At 40.5% G+C, this 22,048-nt stretch overlaps 1 protein-coding gene across 1 annotated transcript in view; it reads right to left on the reverse strand.

The window, feature by feature from the left end:
- dab1a (DAB adaptor protein 1a) overlaps positions 1 to 22,048 on the reverse strand; it is a 360,206-nt gene that overhangs the window by 47,109 nt on the left and 291,049 nt on the right. The window contains exons 15-16 of the mRNA XM_060829579.1: positions 9,782 to 9,795; positions 1,924 to 2,086 (exon numbers count right to left, since the gene is read on the reverse strand). Of these exons, the coding sequence (XP_060685562.1) occupies positions 1,924 to 2,086; positions 9,782 to 9,795 (177 nt within the window). The remainder of the gene's footprint in view (positions 1 to 1,923; positions 2,087 to 9,781; positions 9,796 to 22,048) is intronic.

The raw sequence follows: 22,048 nt of genomic DNA on the forward strand, positions 1-22,048 counted from the left end.
TAGACCAATGAGCCTGACCTCGGTGGTGGGCAAGTTGTTGGAGGGAATCCTGCGGGACAGGATGTACATGTACTTGGAAAGGCAAGGACTGATTAGGGATAGTCAACATGGGAAATCATGTCTCACAAACTTGATTGATTTTTTTTGAAGAAGTAACAAAGAGGATTGATGAGGGCAGAGCAGTAGATGTGATCTTTATGGACCTCAGTATGGCTTTTAACAAGGTTCCCCATGGGAGACTGATTAGCAAGATTACATCTCAAGGAATACATGGAAAACTAACCATTTGGATACAGAACTGACTCAAAGGTAGAAGACAGACGGTATTGGTGGAGGGTTGTTTTTCAGACTGGAGGCCTGTGTCCAGTGGAGTGCCATAAGGATTGGTGCTGGGTCCTCTATTCTTTGTCATTTACATAAATGATTTGGATGCGAACATAAGTGGTACAGTTAGTAAGTTTGCAGATGACACCAAAATTGGAGGTGTAGTGGACAGCGAAGAGAGTTACCTCAGATTACAACAGGATCTGGACCAGATGGGCCAATGGGCTGAGAAGTGGCAGATGGAGTTTAATTCAGATAAATGTGAGGTGCTGCATTTTGGGAAAGCAAATCTTAGCTAGACTTAAACATTTCATGGTAAGTCCTAGGGAGTGTTGCTGAACAAAGAGATCTTGGAGTGCAGGTTCATAGCTCCTTGAAAGTGGAGTCACAGGTAGATAGGATAGTGAAGAAGGGGTTTGGTATGCTTTTCTTTATTGGTCAGAGTATTGAGTACAGGAGTTGGGAGGTCATGTTGCGGCTGTACAGGACATTGGTTAGACCACTGCTGGAATATTGCTTGCAATTCTGGTCTCCTTCCTATTGAAAAGATGTTGTGAAACTTGAAAGGGTTCAGAAAAGATTTACAAGGATGTTGCCAGGGTTGGAGGATTTGAGCTACTGGGGGAGGCTGAACAGGCTGGGGCTGTTTTCCCCGGAGTGTCGGAGGCTGAGAGGTGACCTTATAGAGGATTACAAAATTATGAGGCGCATGGATAGGATAAATAGACAAAGCCTTTTCCCGGGGGTTGGGGAGTCCAAAACCAGAGGGCATAGGTTTAGGGTGAGAGGGCAAAGATATAAAAGAGACCTAAGGGGCAACTTTTTCACACAGAGGGTGGTATGTTTATGGAATGAGCTGCCACAGGATGTGGTGGAGGCTGGTACAATTGCAACATTTAAGGGGCATTTGGATGGGTACGTGAATAAGAAGGGTTTGGAGGGATATGGACTGGGTGCTGGGGTGGGACTAGATTGGGTTGGGATATCTGGTTGGCATGGATGGGTTGGACCGAAGGATCTGTTTCCATGCTGTACATCGCTATGACTCTATGACTTTACCGTTGGTTCCAGACCAAATGAAGAGTCATAAGTGGTTGTTTAGGATAAGTGTTCACGTTTATGATGTTCTCGGAAGAAGCTAACACAATTCCAGTTTAACAATTGAAGTCTCGAGTAACTTAAACCTATAGTGGTGTTGGATACAGAGGCACTGGTGTGAGTATTTTATGAATGGTGTTTTGGAAACTGTACCAGGGTGTTTTGGGTACTACTGTGTATGAAAGCTCTTTTATTTCTTTACAATTTATAAAGGAGTGTTTTGGGATTAATGGATTATACTTTTACTGTTGGTTTAAAATCTTTGAATTTATAAGTAGATAGCTTGGATCATTCTATTTTCGTTTCATTCCTTTTGCAATAAAACTTTGCTTAGTTGAAGCAAAATCTGCAGCACTGTATGTTTATGGTTCAACAAGAGACCACTTTGTTAAAAACAAACCAAATAAAGTTATGATCTATCAAGTTAGGTTCCTGGTGGAACGTGATTTGTCTACTAACAACATTTACTGGGATCATTACAGTTTCCATTGTTATACTTACGTGCTTGCTCTGGCAAGGGTCACAAGTGCTCCATGAAGACCAGGAAGAAACAATGCAATCAATTGGCTGTGATGGACTCCTCAATGATCTTTTCCATTGCCTTCCTACTTTGGCTATATTTAACACATTTGATTGAACATTTAATTCCATGGGGGTTTCTTTGCTGAAATCAGAAAGAAATTATAATAAATCCAGAAGATCATATTAAAAAAAAACTTGTTTCTGGGAGGCCTGGTTTAAGCATAGCTGTGGTGTGTATTTTAACAAGATTCCACAAACAGCAACTTATGTTTATGTCGCATCTTTGCCATAATTAAATTTCAAAGGCACTTCACAGAAACACTGTAAACACAATATGATTCTGAGACGCATCTTAAATCAGATAATCAAACATTTTGTCAAAGATGTAACTTCCAAGCACTGTCTTGAAGAAAAAAAAGTAAGGATGAGAAGCAATGAATACCAGGAAAGGTATTCAAGAAATTGGAATCTAGGCAAAAGAAGGCACAGATATCAAAGGTGAAGTGATTAAAATTGAGATGGTTATCAGTTCAGAATTAGAGGTGCACAGACATCCTGGAAGGTTATGGAGCTGGTGGACAGGAAAAAGGATGAACAGAGCTATGGAGATTTGAAAGCAAGGATGAAAATTTTAAAGTCAAGACTTTGCTTGATTTGAAGCCAGGGTTGGTCACAGAATATATAGATATGAGGTGAAAGAGATTTGGCACAGGAGTTAGGATTTAGGCAGCAGAGCTCTGAATGATATTTGGATGATGGAAGGTAGACTGTGCAAGAATAATCAAGTCTAGCGATAAGGAGATTCTGAATGAGTTTTAGCAGTAGATAAGTTGAGACAGGAACAAAGTTGGGCAATGCTTATTAAGAGGTAGATGTAGGCACTGTTGGTAATAACACATTTGGTTCAAATGTAACACCAAGGTTACAAACACATTGGTTTAATCTCAGATTGTTTTGAAGGAAACAGATGGAGGCAGTAACACTGGTACAGGTTTGGACTGGGTTCAGGAAACAATAGCTTCATATTTGGAGACAATTCCTGCTTGTCCAGAACTGGAGTCATCCAGCAGTCCTTTAACTTAGCAACAGTGGAGGGGTTGAGAGAGGTGATAGTAAAATAGAACTCAGTGTCCTCTGAGTATATGTAAAAATGATTTGTTCCTTTAGGTGTTGTCACTGCTGAGTGTCATGCAATTGAGAAACAGGAAGGTGCCAAGGATAGATCTTAGGGTCACCAGAGATAGTTGTGTCAGAGTGATGCCAATGCAAGTACTTCCTTGGATCCAGATAAAGAAGGACAGGGAAGGAAAGTTTATCCTTGTCACAATCAAACAAGATGTCATCTGTTGCTTTGGTAAGAGCTATATTGGAACTGTGACAAGGGCAGAAACTTAAATGAAGAAATTCAATTATAGAGTTCTGGGAAATATTGATATGGTATGAGAAAACAACAACATATTGAATGACTTTAGAAAGCTTGGGTGATCAGAGATGGGATGATGGCTTGCAAGATTTTTGGGGTCAAAGGTTAATACTTCTGAGGTAATGATAGCAGATTTAAAAGAGAGAGCCACAGCGCCTGAAAAAAAAAGAGAGCCATTAACACTATCAACTAAACAGTGGTCACACTAAACTGAAAATGCCTGACATCAGAAGCTAAGCAGACTTAGGCTTGTTTAGCATTTGGATGGGAGGCCACCTAGAACTGCCAAGTGCAATAGGCTTAAGTTTCACCTCTGCTTCCAAACCCATTTGACTTAGTTCTCTTCCTCTCTCTCTGCATCTCCCACACCTTTGATGGTCTGCATTGCCCTTATTGGGCTTTGTGCATAAATTAATCAATTGAAGTACCTAAGACCATAAGACGTAGGAGTGGAAATAAGGTCATTCGGCCCATCAAGTCCACTCTGTCATTTAATCACGGCTGATGGGCATTTCGACTCTTCTTACCCGCACTCTCCCCGTAGCCCTTAATTCCTTGCGAGATCAAGAATTTATTAATTCCTTGCAAGATCAAGCTCTGCCTTGAAGAAATTTAACATCCCGGCCTCCACTGCACTCTGTGGTAATGAATTCCACAGGCCCACCACTCTCTGGCTGAAAAAATGTCTCCTTACTTCCATTCTAAATTGACCCCCTCTAATTCTAAGGCTGTGCCCACGGATCCTGGGATCCCTGCCTAACAGATCCAAATTCCCAGCATCCACCCTTTCTAAGCCATGCACTAGCTTGTAAGTTTCTACTAGATCTCCCCTCAACCTTCTAAACTCTAATGAATATTATCCCAAGATCATTAACCATTCATTGTATGTTAGGCCTCCCATTCCAGGGATCATCCGTGTGAATTTCCACTGGATTCGTTACAGTGCCAGTAATGTCCTTCCTGAAGTGTGGGGCCCAAAACTGGTCACAGCATTCTACATGGGGCCTAACTAGAGCTTTATAAAGACTCAGAAGCACATCACTGCTTTTACGTTCCAACCTTCTTGGGATAAATGACAACATTACATTTCCTTTCTTAATCACGGACTCAACCTGCAAGTCAACCTTTAGAGAATCCTGGACTAGCACTCCCAGATCCCTTTGTACTTTGGCTTCATGAATTTTCTCACCATTTAGAAAATAGTCCATGCCTGTATTCCTTTTTCCAAAGTACTTAGAATTAGAGGGGGTCAATTTAGAATGGAAGTGAGGAGACATTTTTTCATCAACCATTTCTTCGACCACTCTCTTAACCTGTCTAAATCTTTCTGCAGCCTTTCTACCCAGTCAGTACTACTTGCCTGTCTATCTAATTTTGTATCATCAGCAAACCTCGCCAGGATGCCCCCAGTCCCTTTATCTATATCATTAATATATAAAGTGAACAGCTGCGGTCCTAACACTGAACCCTTTGGGACACCACTTGTCGCCAGCTGTCATTCCAAAAATGAACCTTTTATCCCAAGTGTTTTCTGTCAGGCAGCTAATCCTCAATCCATGCCAGTGGCTTACCTCAAATATTATGCACCCTCACTGCACTCAGCAGCTCCAAAGAGGCACCTTATCAAAGGCCATTTGGAAGTCAAGATAGATAACATCTACTGGGTTTCCCTGGTCTAACCTATTTGTTACCTCTTCAAAGAATTCTAACAAGCTTGTCAGGCATGACCTCCCCTTGCTAAGGTTAGGCTAATCGGCCCATAATTTTCCATCTTTTGTCTTGATCCTTTCTTGAACAAGGGGGTTACAACAGTGACTTTCCCGTACTCCAGTGACTTTTGCAAGATCACAACCAATGCCTCTGCTATTTCCTCAGCCACCTCCCTCAGAACTCTAGGATGTAACGCATCAGGGCCAGGAGATTTATCAATTTGTAGACCTTTTAGCTTTTGTAGCACTATCTCTTTTGTGATGGCTACAATTCTCAACTCTGCCCTCGACTCTCCTTAACTGTTGGGATATAATCAGTGATTTAATGGTTTTTGGTTAATAGTTGAAACAAATACACAGGTGATTTGGTGATGGGGATGGTGGGGGGAGGGGGGAAAGAATGCATTCAGCTGGGTTTAATAGCACTTCTGGATATTTAAGACAAAGCAGCCAATCTGAGGACCAGGAGGCTAAGCTGGATGGACAGCAATCTCGTTCAAAAGGTGAAAATACGGGAAATATGGTACAAAGTTGGTAAGTAACAATGAAGGGAGAAACAGAAATATCTCTAACTTAAAATGTTAACTCATAGATTTCTTTCTCCACAGATGCTGGCTGGCCCTTTGAGTGTTGCCAGAATTTTCTGCTTTTATTTCAGATTTCCTGCATCAACAGTATTTTGCTTTTCCAAAACTCAGGTTCTGTAAAATGCTGGATGACTAGAAACATTGCTTATGCATTTGGATTGTGCATGTATCAATTTTTTTAAAAACAAAATATTGAACATTTTCCAGAAAAGCGAGAGAACTGCAGATACTGAAAATCTGAAGAATAAACAGAAATTACTGGAAAATCTCAGTAGATCTGCCAGCATATAAGGAGAGTAATCAGAGTTAATGTTTTGGAACCAGTAACCTTCCCTCTGAACAGCTGGGAGCTAGGAAAAAACAAGATGACCTACAGTGTGGAAACAGGCCCTTAGGCCCAACTAGTCCACACTGACCCTCCGAAAAGTAACCCATCCAGACCCACCTCCCTCTGACTAATGCACCTAAAACCAAGGGCAATTTAGCATGGCCCAACTTACCTGACCTGCACATCTTCAGACTGTGGGAGGAAACCCACACAAACACAGGGAGAATGTGCAGTCACCCAAGGCTGGAATTGAACTGGAGATGGTGATGCTGTGAGACAGCAGTGCTAACCACTGAGCCACCATGCTACCGCTCAAAAGGCTGCCTTATATACAGAAGATGAGGGTGTTGCTAACTCGACCAGCATTTATTGCCCATCCTGAATTGTTCAGAATGCAGTTAAGTGTCAACCGCATTGTTGGAGGTCTGGAGTAACATTTAGGTTAGAGCAGATGAGAATGGGAGCTTCCTTTCCTACAGAACATTATTAATACAGATTGGTTCTTCCGACAATTGATAATGGTTTCATGATCATAGACTCACACAGTCATACAGCATGGAAATAGACCCTTTGGTTCAAACAGTCTATGCCGAACATAACTGGTCCGAGTTGCCTACATTTGGCCCCTATCCCTTCAAACTTTACCTATTCGTGTACTCATCTGAATGTCTTTTAAACATTGTAATTGTGCCCACATCCACTGCTTCATTCAGAATGCGAACATCACATATGAACCACCCTCTGTTTAAAACATTTGCTCCTCCTGTCATTTTTAAATGTCTCTCCTCTCACCTTAAAAGTGAACCCCCGAGCCTTGAAATCCCCCATCCTAGGGAAAGGACATCTATCATCGACTCTACCTACACCCCTTATGATTCGATAAACTTCTATAAGGTCACCTCTCAATCTTGTGAGCTCCAGTGAAAAAAGTCCCAGCCTATCCAGACTTTCTTTATAAATCAAACTTTCCATACCTGGCAACATCCTGGTAAATCTCTTCTGAATCCTCTCCAGTTTAATAATATCCTTCCTATAACTGGACAACCAGAGCTGCACATAGTATTCCAGAAAAGGCCTCACTGATGTACAGAGTCCTGTACAACCTCAACATGCCTTCCCAGTGCCTATACTCAAACAAATGAGCAATGAAGACAAGTATGCTAAACCTTTTTTTGACTACTCTCTCTATATGTGATGCAAACTTCAAAGAATTATGTGCCTGAAACCCCAGGTCCCTCTGCTCTGCAACACTACCCAAGGCCCTACCATGAATTGTATAAGTCCTACCACAGTTTGTTGTACCAAAGTGCCATCATTCTACTCTAAATTCCAATTAATTTTGCAGTAATGCAGGTGTCATGAAAGGGGATGTTCATTTATTCAAGCTGTTTAGTGTTTTGAATTTTCTTGGTTATGTTACAATGTAGAGTTCAGAGTCAATCAAGTGCACACACATACATTTTAATAAGAATGGCACAGAGAAAATGTGTGAAATGTGAAGATGTTCAACTTTGAAATTGTTCCTCTGTAGACTGTAAGAAACAAACAGTTTGTTCATCCATGAATAATGTGCCTAACCAATGGATTACAAGCTAGAACTATTCTTATGTTTTGGCCTATATTATTGCCCATTATTAGCAATTCTCTAAAGTTACAATATTTAGTATTGAAAGATAAAGCAAGCCTAACATTTTGAACAGGACCTGCTGTCAAAGTTGCTATCAATCGACTTTCCACACATTTTGTACTTTCCTTTCAAATTAATAATATTCAGAACTTTTATTTTCATTTCCCTTGGAAACGACTAATGACCCAAAAAAAATACAAAAAAATCTTGTTTGTTCAAATATATGTCTCTAAGATGCATTACTTCCAATTTATTTACAGAAGGGAGTGCAAATTTAACCATGCAATATTTGTAACAAATATATTAATGTGTATGTATGACATTCTTCATCTTCTAATTTACCAAAGTTATTTTAAAATGTTTAACACTGGCATTGATATTGAAAGAGGCATTACAAACACTAGTAAAATTATAGAACTTCAAGAAAATAAATTATATCAAAAGGATTGTGTTCACAAAAATGAGGAATAAAATAAAACGCTAGCAGCTTTTCAAACAAATTGCTGCAAAATCTGAGTTTAAATGCATTACAATACATATTGCCTCTTGCTTTGTGGTAAAAAGGATGTAATTTTAAAAAAAAACTTATATGGTTAGAAATATAACCACATTCAGAGGAATATTCATAAATTCTTCATAATAACTATAAAAGTCTCATTCATATTTCTTTCAATCTAGTCCACTGCATTTGCTGCTCACTGTGTGGTCTCCTTTACGTTGACAAGACCAAATGCAGACAGAATGATCTCTTTGTGGAACACTTCTGCTCTACCTTTAGAAATGACACTGACCTGTTAGTTGCTTGTTATTTCAGTAAACCATCAAGCTTTCATGCTAACATTTTTGTCCTTGGCCTGTTGTTATGTTCCAATGAAACACAATGCAAGCTCAGCTGTAAAACATTACTTTTGGTTTCGGCACTCTGCAGTCTCTAGATCTCAATATTGAATTCACTAACTTCAGAAACTGACTATGTGATATCTTTTCCCCATTTTATGAACAAGAAGCAAGAATAGGCCACTTGGCCCTTAGAGCCTGTTTCACTATTCAATAAGGTCACAGGTGATCTGATGTTAACCTCAACTCTACATTCCCACCCCATCTTTCACTGCAATTTAGACTTGTTTACTTTGCTTTCCATGATGTGGAGGTGCTGGTGTTGGACTGGGGTGGACAAAGTTAAAAAATGTGTGATTTTTTTACTTTGCTTTCAATAGAGTGAATCCATTCTCTCTTTCACATTTTTAATTTACACTCATTTTTCTCTTTCACCACCATTAACAGTCCTTTTGTATTTTGCATTGGACTTCCTCATTCTGTGGTCTCTTTCTCCTTTGTCTGCCTCTCTCAAAAGAATAAACCAAAACATTTTCCAACATCTTTCAGTTCTGAAGAAGAGTCATACTAGACTCAAAATGTTAACTCTGTTTCTCTCTCCACAGATGCCACTAGACTTTTAGACTAGATTACCTACTGTATGGAAATAGGCCCTTTGGCCCAACAAGTCTACTCTGACCCTCTGAAGAGTAACCCACCCAGACCCATTCCCCGACCCTAAATTTATCTCTGACTAATGCACCTAACACTACGGCAATTTGTCATGACTAATTCTCCTGATCTGCAGGTTATTAGATTGTGGGAGGAAACCCACGCAGGCACAGGGAGAACGTACAAACTCTACACGGACAGTCGCTCGAGGCTGGAATCCAACTCAGGTCCCTGGTGCTGTGAGGCAGCAGTGCTAACCACTGAGCCACCGTGCCGCCCCTTGCTGAGTTGCTCCTGCATTCTCTGTGTTTCTTTTAGATGACCAGCATCTTCAGTATTTTACTTTCACATAAAATAGGTTTTTACATTTTTCTCCTCTGGGTTGGATAGGCTGCTGACTCGTTAAATGCAGTTAACATAGATATTGTCCACCTTGCCTTGGTCAAATACCCATTTTCCACATCCAAGGTTTGGCAGTGATGACCAGGACGGTATTCAGAAAAACATGAAAGTTAAACTGCAGCTTGTTCCTCATACATCCTGCCCCTTGAGTATTTTTTTTGTTGGTTTTTTAATAACCTTTTCTTTAGCTCAAGGATTCTTAATTCAACTGCATTGTACTCCACCAGTTACCTAAAAGTTTGAACAACTAAATCTTTAGTAACAGAAACTTACCAGTAACCGACTGTCTGTACAATACATAGTGCAGCAGAAAACAGTATAAAATTCATTGATCGAAGCATGATCTTGTATGTTTTCACCATATTCCAAACAACATGTACAGCGACTGACAGTCAGAAACCTTTGAGGATAACAAGTTATCAGTGTTGTAATGTTTGTGTGCTGTTCTTTGATCAATTGATTTTTTTTCTTTGTCCAGGGATTAAATCTTACAGTTCCTGAAGGTCACTTTAAACCATTGATATACCTTTATTTCTCAAAAATGAACTTCAATATTATGTCTGGTCCTGTCATAATCAATCGAATCCTGAAATTGGCACTGTAATAATGCTTATTCACTAATCAGGAAACATTCTGTAACAAAATAATTGTACGGTGGTTTGACAGAGCTCATTAAGAGGCAAGTCAGCTTTCCTGGTGGGGGAGTTGCATTCTGAGTGAGTGAGTTTGAAAATCAGCCACACATTACCAAAGCTCTATCCTCAAACTGTGCTCCCTTGCAAAGTAGTTCACATTGATATGCTGAAAGGACTTTTATATTCCAAAGGTCTTTGCTTCCAGAGATCACAGACCTTAGAAAATCAATAAATGGCACTTGAGGCAAGTTTATGTTTCGAATCCAGTGAAAATTTCAATCTTTTCTTAACTGCATTTTTCAGTAATCTTATAATTTTCACTGACCCCCTGATGCATTGGCTCCTAATCATGTCATTTCTTGTTACTCCACATAGCTTTCTCAATCATGTGTCTTATTAATATGCAATTGCTATTTCTTTGTCTTAAAGGTTTTGAATGATATAACAAGATCAATTGTTGTGTTTAGATTCTTTTTAGTTTTAACATTATTATTCTGTCAAAGAAAACTTTACTGCAACGCTTCCAGTTAGTCTAATTGGAGATAACTTATCATCCAAATCTTGATTTGAGAAATTCTCTACAGTTCTCTAATGCCCAACCTCTTCTCCTTTTGTTTTCTTTGAAGGCTGGCAGTATTCTGTATGCTGCTTGGGTGCTTGTTTAATTTTCTTTCTGTTCTGCTTGAGTTCTTTCACCATGTTATCATTGCTGGCTTTACTTCTTAAAGAACAGTCATGTGTAATTTGCAGCTCCTTGTTGTGTGTACAGTCCTGTGCATCTCCATCATCTTCACCAGCATTTCTTTGAACTCAAACTAATGTTTCAGTAGATGCCTTTGGTGATCCTGATCTGAGTTACATGAAAATTGCTCCAAACCTTCCTGTAAACAGGCAAGATTGTCATCAGATGGTTGATACAGAATTTATAGTTAATCCTAATTTCTTTTCTTTTCCTTTCAGCTTTTCATTCATTTTGTTTGTCAGTTGAGTATACATACTTTTGAAAGACTTCATTATCTCAGCGATAGTATTCTTATTTTTGGATTTTATCCTCAGCAAGTTGTTTATTCTTTTCATCTTGAACTTTGACTTTTCTCTTCATAGAGCTGACATTTGAATTCCAGTAATTCAGAGGGAAATGAAGTGTTTCATTCTTCTTTTATATTCAGTTCTGTAAGTATTTCTTGAATAGCCCACTACTGCGTCTCTAAAGTTTGATCAAGTGCATGGATCAATGCAAGGTCACAGCAAGCTGATATTCTTACCATCGCTGATCTTTTGTAGAATATCTGCCACATTCGGGTGCTTTGATTGTTCTTGCACTCCAGCCCCATTAATCCTGCACCTGGAACTGATGAATTGTTATGTGGTGGAACTTCTACATTTGTAGATTATATAAGGCTTCCCAAGTCTGAGGTAATGTTCTTTAGATTTTGCAGTGGTGCTGCGTCCATACCTTTTGTCATTTATATAAATGATTTGGATGTGAGCATAAGAGGTGTAGTTAGTAAGTTTGCAGATGACACCAAAATTGGAGGTGTAGTGGACAGTGAAGGTTACCTCAGATTACATTGGGATCTTGATCAGATGGGCCAGTGGACTGAGAAGTGGCCAATGGAGTTTAATTTAGATAAATGCGAGGTGTTGCATTTTAGAAAGCAAACCTTAGCAGGATTTATACACTTAATGGTAAGGTCCTAGTGAGTGTCGCTGAACAAAGACACCTTGGAGATCCATAGCTCCTTGAAAGTGGAGTCGCAGGTAAATAGGATAGTGAAGAAGGCTTTTGGTATGCTATCCTTTATTGATCAGAGTATTGTGCACAGGGGTTGAGAGGTCATGTTGTGGCTGTACAGGTTATTGGTTCGGCCATTGCTGGAATATTGTGTACAATTCTGGTCTCCCTGCTATAGGAAGAATGTTGTGAAACTTGAAAGGGTTCAGAAAAGATTACAGGGATTTTGCCAGGGTTTGAGGATTTGAGCATTAGGAAGTGGTTGAATAAGCTAGGGCTGTTTTTCCTGGAGTCTTGGAGGCTGAGGAGTGACCTTATAGAGGTTTATAAAATCATGGATAGGATAAATAGACAATTTTTTTTTCCCGGGATGAGGGATTCCAGAACTGGAGGGCACAGTTTGAAGGTGAGAGGGGAAAGATATAAAAGAGACCTAAGGGGCAACTTTTTCACGCAGAGGGTGGTACGTGTATGGAATGAGCTGCCAGAGGAAGTGGTGGAGGCTAGTATGATTGCAACATTTAACAGGCATCCGGATGGGTATATGAATAGGAAGGGTTTGAAGGGATAAGGGCCGGGTGCTGGCAAGTGGGACTAGATTGGGTTGGGATATCTGATCGGCATGGGCAAGTTGGACCGAAGGGTCTGTTTCTGTGCTTTACATCTCTATGACTATGACTCTACTCCTGTTCCAATTTTTGTCAATACCTAATTGTCAGCAGTTTTCTGAGGACAGATCATTTGAATTTACCCAAGCACTTCGAACAGTATCATGACACTGATGTTTCACTGACAATTGATGGTGGTAGAACATGTGTCCACCACGCTTGATCTCATCATATATATTGCCAGAGGTGAGGTGAAGTTGGGCAGCATGATGGCTTAGTGGTTAGCACTCCTACCTCACAGTGACAGGGACCCAGGGTCAATTCCAGCCTCGGATGACTGTCTGTGTGGAGATTGTGCACTCTCTCTGTGTCTGCATGGGTTTCCTCTGGGTGCTCTGGTTTCCTCCCACAATCCAAAGATGTGCAGGTTAAGTGAACTGGCCATGCTATGTTGCCCATAGTTTTCAGGGACGTGCAGGTTAAGCACATTAGGCCGGGTAAATGTAGAGCAGTTGGGTAGGGGAATCGGTCTGGGTGAGTTACTCTTTGGAGGGTTGGTGTGGACTTGTTGGTCCAAATGGCCTGTTTCCAAACTGTAGGGATTTTATGATAATGAGGTTAGAGTGACTGCCCTTGGCATCAAGGGCATATTGTAACAAGTGTGACATTGAGGAGTCCAGGAAAACTGGAGTCAGAGGTAAAACTCTCTACTGGCACACATGAAGATGGTTGTAGTTGTTGGGGGTCAGTTATCTCAGCTCTAGAATATTTTTGCAGGAGTTTGTCCAGGCAGTGTCCTAGGTCCAATCATCCACAGCTGCTTATAAATGACTTTCCCTTCATTATAAGGTCAGATAAGGCAATGTCTACCAATGATTGCACAATGTTCCAAACCATTCAGGACTCCTTACTTAATGAAACAGTCTGTATCAAATGCAGCAAGTTATGTACAATATCCAGACATAGACTGAAAAGTGACAAATAAAATTGACATCACAAAAATGCCAGGCAATGACTATCTATCACCCCATGACATTCAACTGCATTACCATCACTGAATCCCCCACTATCAACATTTTGGGGTTATCATCAACCAGAAAATGAACCAAGCCATATAAATCCAATGGTTGCAAGAGCAAGTCAGAGGTATAAATCCTGCAGTCTGTAAATCACCTCACACTTCAACCAAACTTCTTTACTGTCTGCAAGGACACAAGGCAGGAATGTGAAGGAATGCTCCCTACTCCCCTGGATGAATGCAGCTTCAACATTCAAGAAGCGTGAAACTATCCAGGACAAAGCAACCCACTTGACTGGCACCACATTCAGAAACATCCACCACCCAACCCCCAACCCCCCCCACCCCCCCAAATGCTGACAGTAGCAGCAGTGTGCACCATCCACAATATGCACTGCAGAAATACACCAAAGACCCTTAGACAGCACCTTCTAAACCCATGACCACTTCCATCTAGAAAGACAAGGACAGCAGATACATTGCACTGCCACCTGCACATTCCCTCTGAGACATTTACAATTCTGACTTTGAAATATGTTGCTATTCCTGCAGTATCATTGGTTCAAAATCTTGAAGTCCCCTCCTTGATGGCATTTGGGTCTACCTGGAGCATATGGACTTCCACAGGTTCAAGAGCAGCTCAGTACCACCTTCTCAAGAGCAACTATGGATGGGCAATACTGTAAATCTTGCCCAGCCAGGGATGCTCACATCCCATGAATGAATAAAAAAAGTTCTGGTTTGTTGATTACTCCATATATTTGCCTCTTGTGGTAGTCCAGGTGGGCCTTAAGTAGCTTAAATATGCAGGGCAACCTCAATTATCCATACAACACGGGTGAGGAGTATTTTGTTCGGATAATCGAATTTTCAGATAACACAGATCACCGAGACCTTGAGACCTTCTTTGGATAATCTGAAATTTGGATAATCGATGTTCAGGTAACTGAGGTTGTTCTGTATTCCTTTTTGCTGTATGCTTGTGTTAACACGCAGGTTATTGTAGCTGCCTCAGTCTTTATCTATTGTACTACCTCTGCCAGTAGTCTAAACACATTATAGGTTATAAAACAGACTTTACAACAAACCAATGGATTTTTGTGTGTAAAAGCTGAAAGAACTGTGGCACTATAAATCAGAAACAAAAACAGAAATTGCTGGAAAAGCTCAGCATGTTTGGCAGCATCTGTGGAGAGAAACCTGAGTTAACATTTCAAATCAAGTGACCCTTCCTCAGAACTGATGGTAGCTAGGAAAATGTCAGTTTCTATGTGGAAGATAGGGTAGGAGGAGGGGGTAAGGAGTAAACAATAGGTGGGGATGGAGTCCAAAGAGAAAGAAGAACAGCTGAACAGACAAAGGAGTTGATAACAATCTGGCTAGGAGGGTGAATAGCTGTTAATGGACTGTTAGTGACTGACAATGGGTTGTGTGTAACAGCAGACTATATGATAACAAAGCCTGGTGTGTGAATTGAATTGAATTGAATTTATTGTCATGTGTACTGAGGCACAGTGAAAAGCTTTGTCTTGTGAGCAATACAGGCAGATCGCATGGTTAAGTAGCATAGATAGTAAGTAATAGGTAAACAGCGGCAAAAACAAAAACACAGGTTCAGGCAAATGTTAAGAGTTTGTGAGTCCATTCAGTGTTCTAAAAACAGTAGGGTAGAAACTGTTGTAAAATCGGTTGGAGTGTGGGTTCAGGTTTCTGTACCTTCTCCCCGATGGTAGAGGTTGTAGAAAAACATTGCATGGGTGAGATGGATCTTTGAGAATACTGGCGGCCTTTCCTTGACAATGGGCCTGGTAGATGAATTCTATAGATGGGAGGTTGGTCTTTGTGATTGTCCGGGCAAAGCTCACCATTGTCTGTAACCATCTCTGATCTTGAATGGTACAGTTGCCATACCAGGTAGTGATACATCCAGGTAGAATGCTCTCGATGGCGCACCTATAAAAGTTGGCATGGATATTCATTGTCATGCCAAACTTCCTCAGCTGCATGAGGAAGAAGAGATGTTGTTGGGCCTTTGTAACCAGTGTGTCCACATGAAGAGTCCAAGAAAACTTGTGTGGATGACCACTCCCAGGAGCTTGACACTCTCCACCTGTCCCACTTCTGTGCTGTTAATGTGTAGGGAAAGGATGAGTAACATCCCACTGAAAGGTGTGTGGGGTTGGGATAGGGACATGGGAGAGCTCAAGCTCTAAAGTTGTTGAACTTGATAATGAAACCAGAAAGCTGTAGAGTTCCCTAGCGGAAAATAAGGTACTATTCTTCCAGCTTGTACTGAGCTTCACTCGAGTAGGCCTGAGACAGAGACTGGTTCCTCAGAAATGTTCTAAGCATGGGTCACTGGACCCAACATGTTAACTCTGAGATCTCTCCACAGATGCTGCCAGATCTGCTGAGCTTAACCACTAATTTGGTTGGTGATTACTTTCAGAAATACTGCCGAGCGTTCTTCCAGCATGAAAGCGTGTTGAATTGTACAAAGTATAGAAAGGTTGTGAGCTTGAACATTGAGATTGATAATATTATTGTTCGAGTCAAATCAGTACTAAACTGATCTCATTGTCTGCCTCCTTGTTGTACTTTCAATACATCATCACAGCACCTGTATCAATGATCTAGCAAAAATGTGTCCAGCATGGTTCACACCACTATATGTTCGTGCAGTATGGACCCCACTTTAGACTCAGAACAACACCTTAATGTTTGGTGATCATTGAATATCTGCTCAGAATGAAATTTGAGTCTGAAATGTTGCACAATTAAAATCAGAATTTCTTCATCTATTTGAACAAGTGGTTGAAGTACGTGTTCTTGAGTTAGTTCAAACAAAAATGCTATCTGCACTCTACAGGCTTTACGGTAACAAAGCATTGACCTAAAAGTCAAAAGCTTAGACTGCAGCACAGTTAATAATTTAAAAGTAAAACCCAAACTTGGCAGCATCTACCTATTCTGTTTCCTATTTCATGCAGCTTTCTGGGAGTCTCATTTGCCTTGTAGCCCTTGTTCATTCACATGGATCCCTCAGGTTTGGAAAGCGGTGACCATAACGTGGAGCTTTAGGAACATTAAGTTCCAGGAACTAAACATTCAGTTCAAATCCACATCAATCATAAGACTATATTAGCACTACTACCTTCCCTACAGCTATTGGAATACATATGTTTAGAATGTTTAGCTCTTTACGTATTCATTTAGAAAGTTCTTCACAAATCAATATTCTTTATATTGTTTCATTTAATAGGAATAGCTCAACACTTCAAATTGAGTTTTACATTTTTTGACCAAGTTTCAGTGGATTTGATTTTTTGGAGGCTTTTTTTGCTGTGGAGCCATATCTTATCAAACTCGCTTCATCAGTTACCTAGCCTGTGACTGAGGCACTCCTCATGTCTGAATCTAGCCATATTATACCAAACACTGCTCTTAGAACAATTCACCACCACCAGGATATCCTGAAATTTACAGCATCCTTGGGGCTGAAGTGAACTTTAAAAAGCCATGTGAACCTGGACAAGCACTATCAGTTCAGAACTGCCCTGCACAGATAATGACGTTTGCCCTAATGTCAAGGGAAATTTGGTGTCCTGTTTTGCAGGCAGGAACCTGGAGGTCCTTGTGAGTAGGGTAATGCACGGTTTGTGAAGCCCTCTTAAAACAGGACTAGTAGAGGAGGCCATGACACCGGACCATGCTGGCTTGGTTTGAGGTTACCACCTGGCTAAGTGTAGTCTCAGCCATCGGGAGGATAGCGCAGCATTATAGGAAGAAAGTCAATGTCCTTCTCCAACCCCCAATTATAAGTGCCATTGCCCTCTCTTTGATGCCTCATACTCACTTCATCTCTCAGCAAGGCTCATGCTCTACCACTCTCACTATTGCCTGCAGCACATTCCCTCACTTGCTGCCATCATTCTGACTCCCTACAGCACAAACCCTGCATGCTCTCTGCACTACCTACTCATTCGCTTGGGATACCTCCACTCCTGTGCCAACATTAAAACTGTGCCAGCCACTTTCATCTCTTATAATTACTACTTCTAACATTCCAGGAGGAAAGTTGTCCAAAAGAGAGAGTCAAGATGGATAATGGGTTGCCTGACATTCAGCTCCTTATCTCTTATATGGGGAAAGTTTTGATTCTGACCACCCTGAGTGTCTGACTGATCATGTCTAAACCCGTGGACTGGTATTGAAGAATGCCCTTAATTTCCTGTGTTGGCACCCCAATTGAAGGCTGTCTTCCTTGACTTGACTGAAGAATGCTGACAATCATGATGAGCTCAGCAGCTTTGATTCTGTGAATGGAAAGGCAAAACTGTATCATTGTCAGGTTGGTATCTCTGGTTGAGGGGCAAACCTCAAAAGAGTAAGGCAAGGGAATGGTGTTGTGAACATCCAGGCAGACTCAGAAGAAGTGTTATGAGAGCAAGGGAACAGGCCAGGGATGCAGCCTGATCCAGTCCATGAGCTGGATGTGTGTCCTTGAGCATGCAAAGGCCTTGCAGCATTGCAATGATAGTTACTGGTTTGGCCTAAAGTGCAATTTTGAAGCACAAAAACACTTTATGACTCATTCTTTACAAAGAGTGGAAATGTGCCACATGAAGATTCCTATAAATTGGCACATGATGGATGTCAATGTATGTGGATGTGGGTTGAGTGTAGCTGGTGCTCAGTGTGCATGCCCTGAGATACTGGTACCCTATGTTCAATATGGAAGTCCTAATAATGTTGACCTTGAAATCAAAGGCACTTGCAGTAATTGGCCTGCAATGTTATTCATAATTAAACTATGGTGCATGGTTAACATAGTCCTCAGAACTATTTTTCAATTTTCTCATTAACACAGGACAAAACCTAAGTATTTTGAAACTTAGGGATTCTTTATTATATTGCACTTCAATTTTATTATTTTGTTGTGTTTCATTCTTAATACAGCTTAATCAACAACTCCATGATTTATCCAAAGCTAATTGTGCATTCTGTGAAAAGCTGAAATACCAAATGTCAGAGAATGATAATTAGGATGTCAGCTGGAAACAATTAACACAACTGGTCATAAATTCATGGAATAAATTAGCAGGAAAGATCATTGGATGTTGTAATACAGTAGGGCCAAGATATTGTTCAGGGGGAAAAAGTTACTTGGTGAGCAACTAAATAGGTGGCATTGTGAACGATCAGAAACAGATGGATTTTAATGTTCTCCATTCTGTGAATGCTCTTAAGGCTACATAAACAGAAGGTAGCAAATTGCTTAAAAACATTGCAAAGTTCAACAATAACCTTGGTAAGATTACAAAATATGTTGCCATGTGATTTTATGCATTGCACTCCAGGTATTTCCGATATTAGCAGAACATTTCGGGTGAAATAAATTGGATCTACTACATAAAAAGAAATCAACTTGCTAGTGTTCAGTTCAAAGCTCTGTGCTATTGAGGACAAGCAAATGAGTTGAGGTTCCTGTTCATAATTGACATCCAGTGACTGCTGGTAAAGTGTACCTGATTGTGGATATGACTTAGCTTCACTTTTTATAATTTGATCATGAGATGTGGACATCATTTGATGGTCTAGCATTTATTGCCTATACTTAATTGCCTTTGAGAAGGTATTAGTGAGCATCATTCTTGAATTGCTGCAGTCCATTTCATGGAGGTAGTCTCAAAATGCCATCAGGGAGTTCCAGGATTTTCACCCATTGACATGGAAGAAACTTGAAATATATATCAAAGTCAGGAAGGCTTGAAGGGAAACTTGCAAGTGGTACTCCAATATACCAGCTGTCTTTATCTGTCTAGATGGTAGGGGTCATGGATTTGAAAGGTGCTAAGGAGCCTTGGCAAATTTATGCAATGAATCTTGTAGACTATGCACACTGCTGCTACTGAGTGAAGTGAGTGAGTGTGGTGACATTCAAAGTGAGATGTTTTGTCCTGCATGTTGTTAAGCTTCTTGATTGTTGTTGGAATTGCACTCACCTAGGGAGGAGAGGAGTATTCTATCACACTCCTGACTTATGCCTTGTAAATAGTCTATAAAGGAAGTCTTTAGGAGTTAGTCTATGAATTACTCATTGCAAGATTATTAAGCTCTGACCTGCTCTTGTAGCCATAGTAATTATATGGTTAATCCAGTTCAGTTTCTGTTCAATAGTAATCACTAGGATGTTGATAGTGGGCCATTCAGGGTAGGTTAGACTCTCCCTTGTTAGAGATGGACATTGTCAGGACCCCCTGTGTGGCACACATGTTATTTGTCAGCTCAAAACTGGATGTTGTCAAAAGTGTTGATGCTTTGGTCACAGACTGTTTCAGTATCTGAGGAGTTCTGAATACTGCTGAACATTTTGCCACCATCAGCAATAATCTCCATTTCTGACACAAACCTTATGAACTCCTGTAATGATCTCCTGGAGCTAAGATGACTGTCCTCCAACAACCAGAACCATCTTCCCCTGTGCTGGGCATGAACCCAACTAGCAGAGTACTTTGTCCTGATTCCACTGACAATAGTTTCACTAGGGGTCCTTGATGTTACTGTCAGTCAACTGTTGACTTGATGTTCAGGCAAACTCTCTCATCTCACCTCTGTGGAGTAAGTTAGATTGATTAAAGATTGACATCTGTGATGCTGGGGACCTTCAAAGGAGGCCAAGATCATCCACATAACACTTCAGGCTGAAGATTGTTGGAAATGCTTCAGCTATACCTGACAAGGAAAAAAACAATTACATGGGTAATACATCAGAGAATGGTCAGCTTCAATGGAATTGTAGCACAAAATGAGTTAATACCATGATAGCCGCTCATCTCCCAAATTTACTTATGAACAGATTGAACTTTTATTGACAATATGTATTCTTTTAAAGAAAGGACATGTAGCAGGAAGATGACTGTGGATATAAAGTCAGTAACTGTCTATCAAAAACTTGACAGGGACCATGGAATAACAAAGCTGAAACACTGTTAAGTAAAATTCAAACAACAACCCTTCATAAGGAGAGATGCAAATTAAATCAAACTGGTCTCCTGTGGCCACAGAAAATGAAGAGCTGACCACCCCTTTCAGCAGGTAGCTGTGGGTTAGCTGTTAAACTGCAGACAAATTTGTGTTTTCTCCATGTAGGAACATGTTTTTATAGAACTCCTTCAGTGTGGAAATAGATGATTGAGTTCAACAATCTCCACACCGAATCTCCAAACAGCATCTCACCCTGACTCAGCCCCCTCCACCCCGCTCCCCCACTTAGTCCTGTAACCTTGCATTCCCCATGACTAATCCATCTAACCTACACATCCCTGACACTATTGGCAATTTAGCACAGCCAATCCACCTAACCTGCACATCTTGGACTGGGGGAGGAAACTGGAGCACCTGGAGGAAATCCATGCAGACATGGGGAGAATGTGCAAACTCCACACAGACAATCGTCCCAATTGAATTGAATCTGAGTCCTTGGCACAGTAAGGCAGCAATGCTAACCATTGAGCCACCATGCCATCATGAAATAAAAGGTATTAAAATCCACTTTCATCTCTGGGTCTCTGTGTATTGGTCTATTAGTGCTGACATGGACTACTGCACTGTAAATTTCATAGTTTGAGGTGCCCATTAGACACCTTTGTCTGCAAGTAAATAAAGAGTCCCCTCATTTTGAATGTAGGAAGTCAGACCAATCAGAGAAGTTACTGTCAAGAAAGGAAACAGGAAAAATCAGCTCATTTTTTTACAAATGCATTGTGATCAGCAGCTGCAATCATAGAATAATACAGCGTAGAAACAAACTCTTCAGTCCAGCTTGTCCATGTGACCAGGTTTCCCAGACTAAATTAGTTCCATGTGCCTTCATTTGGCCCATATCCCTCTAAATCTTTCCTATTCATGCACCTATTCAAATATCTCTTAAATGTTGTAATTGTGCCCCCTCTATCATCTCCACTGGCAGTTTGTTCCATATACAAAACACCCTCTGCGTCAAAATGTTGACCCCCAAGTCCCTTTAAAGTCTTTTTCCTTTCACGTTAAACCTATGCCCTTTAATTTTGGACTTCCCTACCCTTGAGAAAAGACCATGGCTATTCATCCTATCCATGCTCCTTTATGAACATCTATAAGATCACCCCTCAACCTCATATACTGCAGGGGAAAAAAGCCCCAGTCTATCCAGCTTTTCATTTCAACTCAAACCCTCCAGTTTCAGTAACATCCTCATAAATCTTTTCTGTACCCTTTTCAGCTTAATAATATTCTTCCTATAGCAGAGCGACCAGAACTGTACATAATACTCATCATCTACTTTTCATGGAACCCAGATGTTGGCTTTTTTACCTTGTATCTGCTATCTTTTTATTAAAGTCACATTTTTAATTTGTATGTCATGTGTGTCATGTTTTATCTTTTGACGCTAATAAACACATCCTTTCTTTAACTTAATTAAACCTAGTGAATTTGGCTCCTTTTGAAAACATAATTGGATTGAGAAAAGGTTTTCACATTAACCTGGCTGTGACAAACAGA

This window comes from Hemiscyllium ocellatum, chromosome 9, assembly GCF_020745735.1.
Source record: "Hemiscyllium ocellatum isolate sHemOce1 chromosome 9, sHemOce1.pat.X.cur, whole genome shotgun sequence".
Classification (NCBI taxonomy): domain Eukaryota; kingdom Metazoa; phylum Chordata; class Chondrichthyes; order Orectolobiformes; family Hemiscylliidae; genus Hemiscyllium; species Hemiscyllium ocellatum.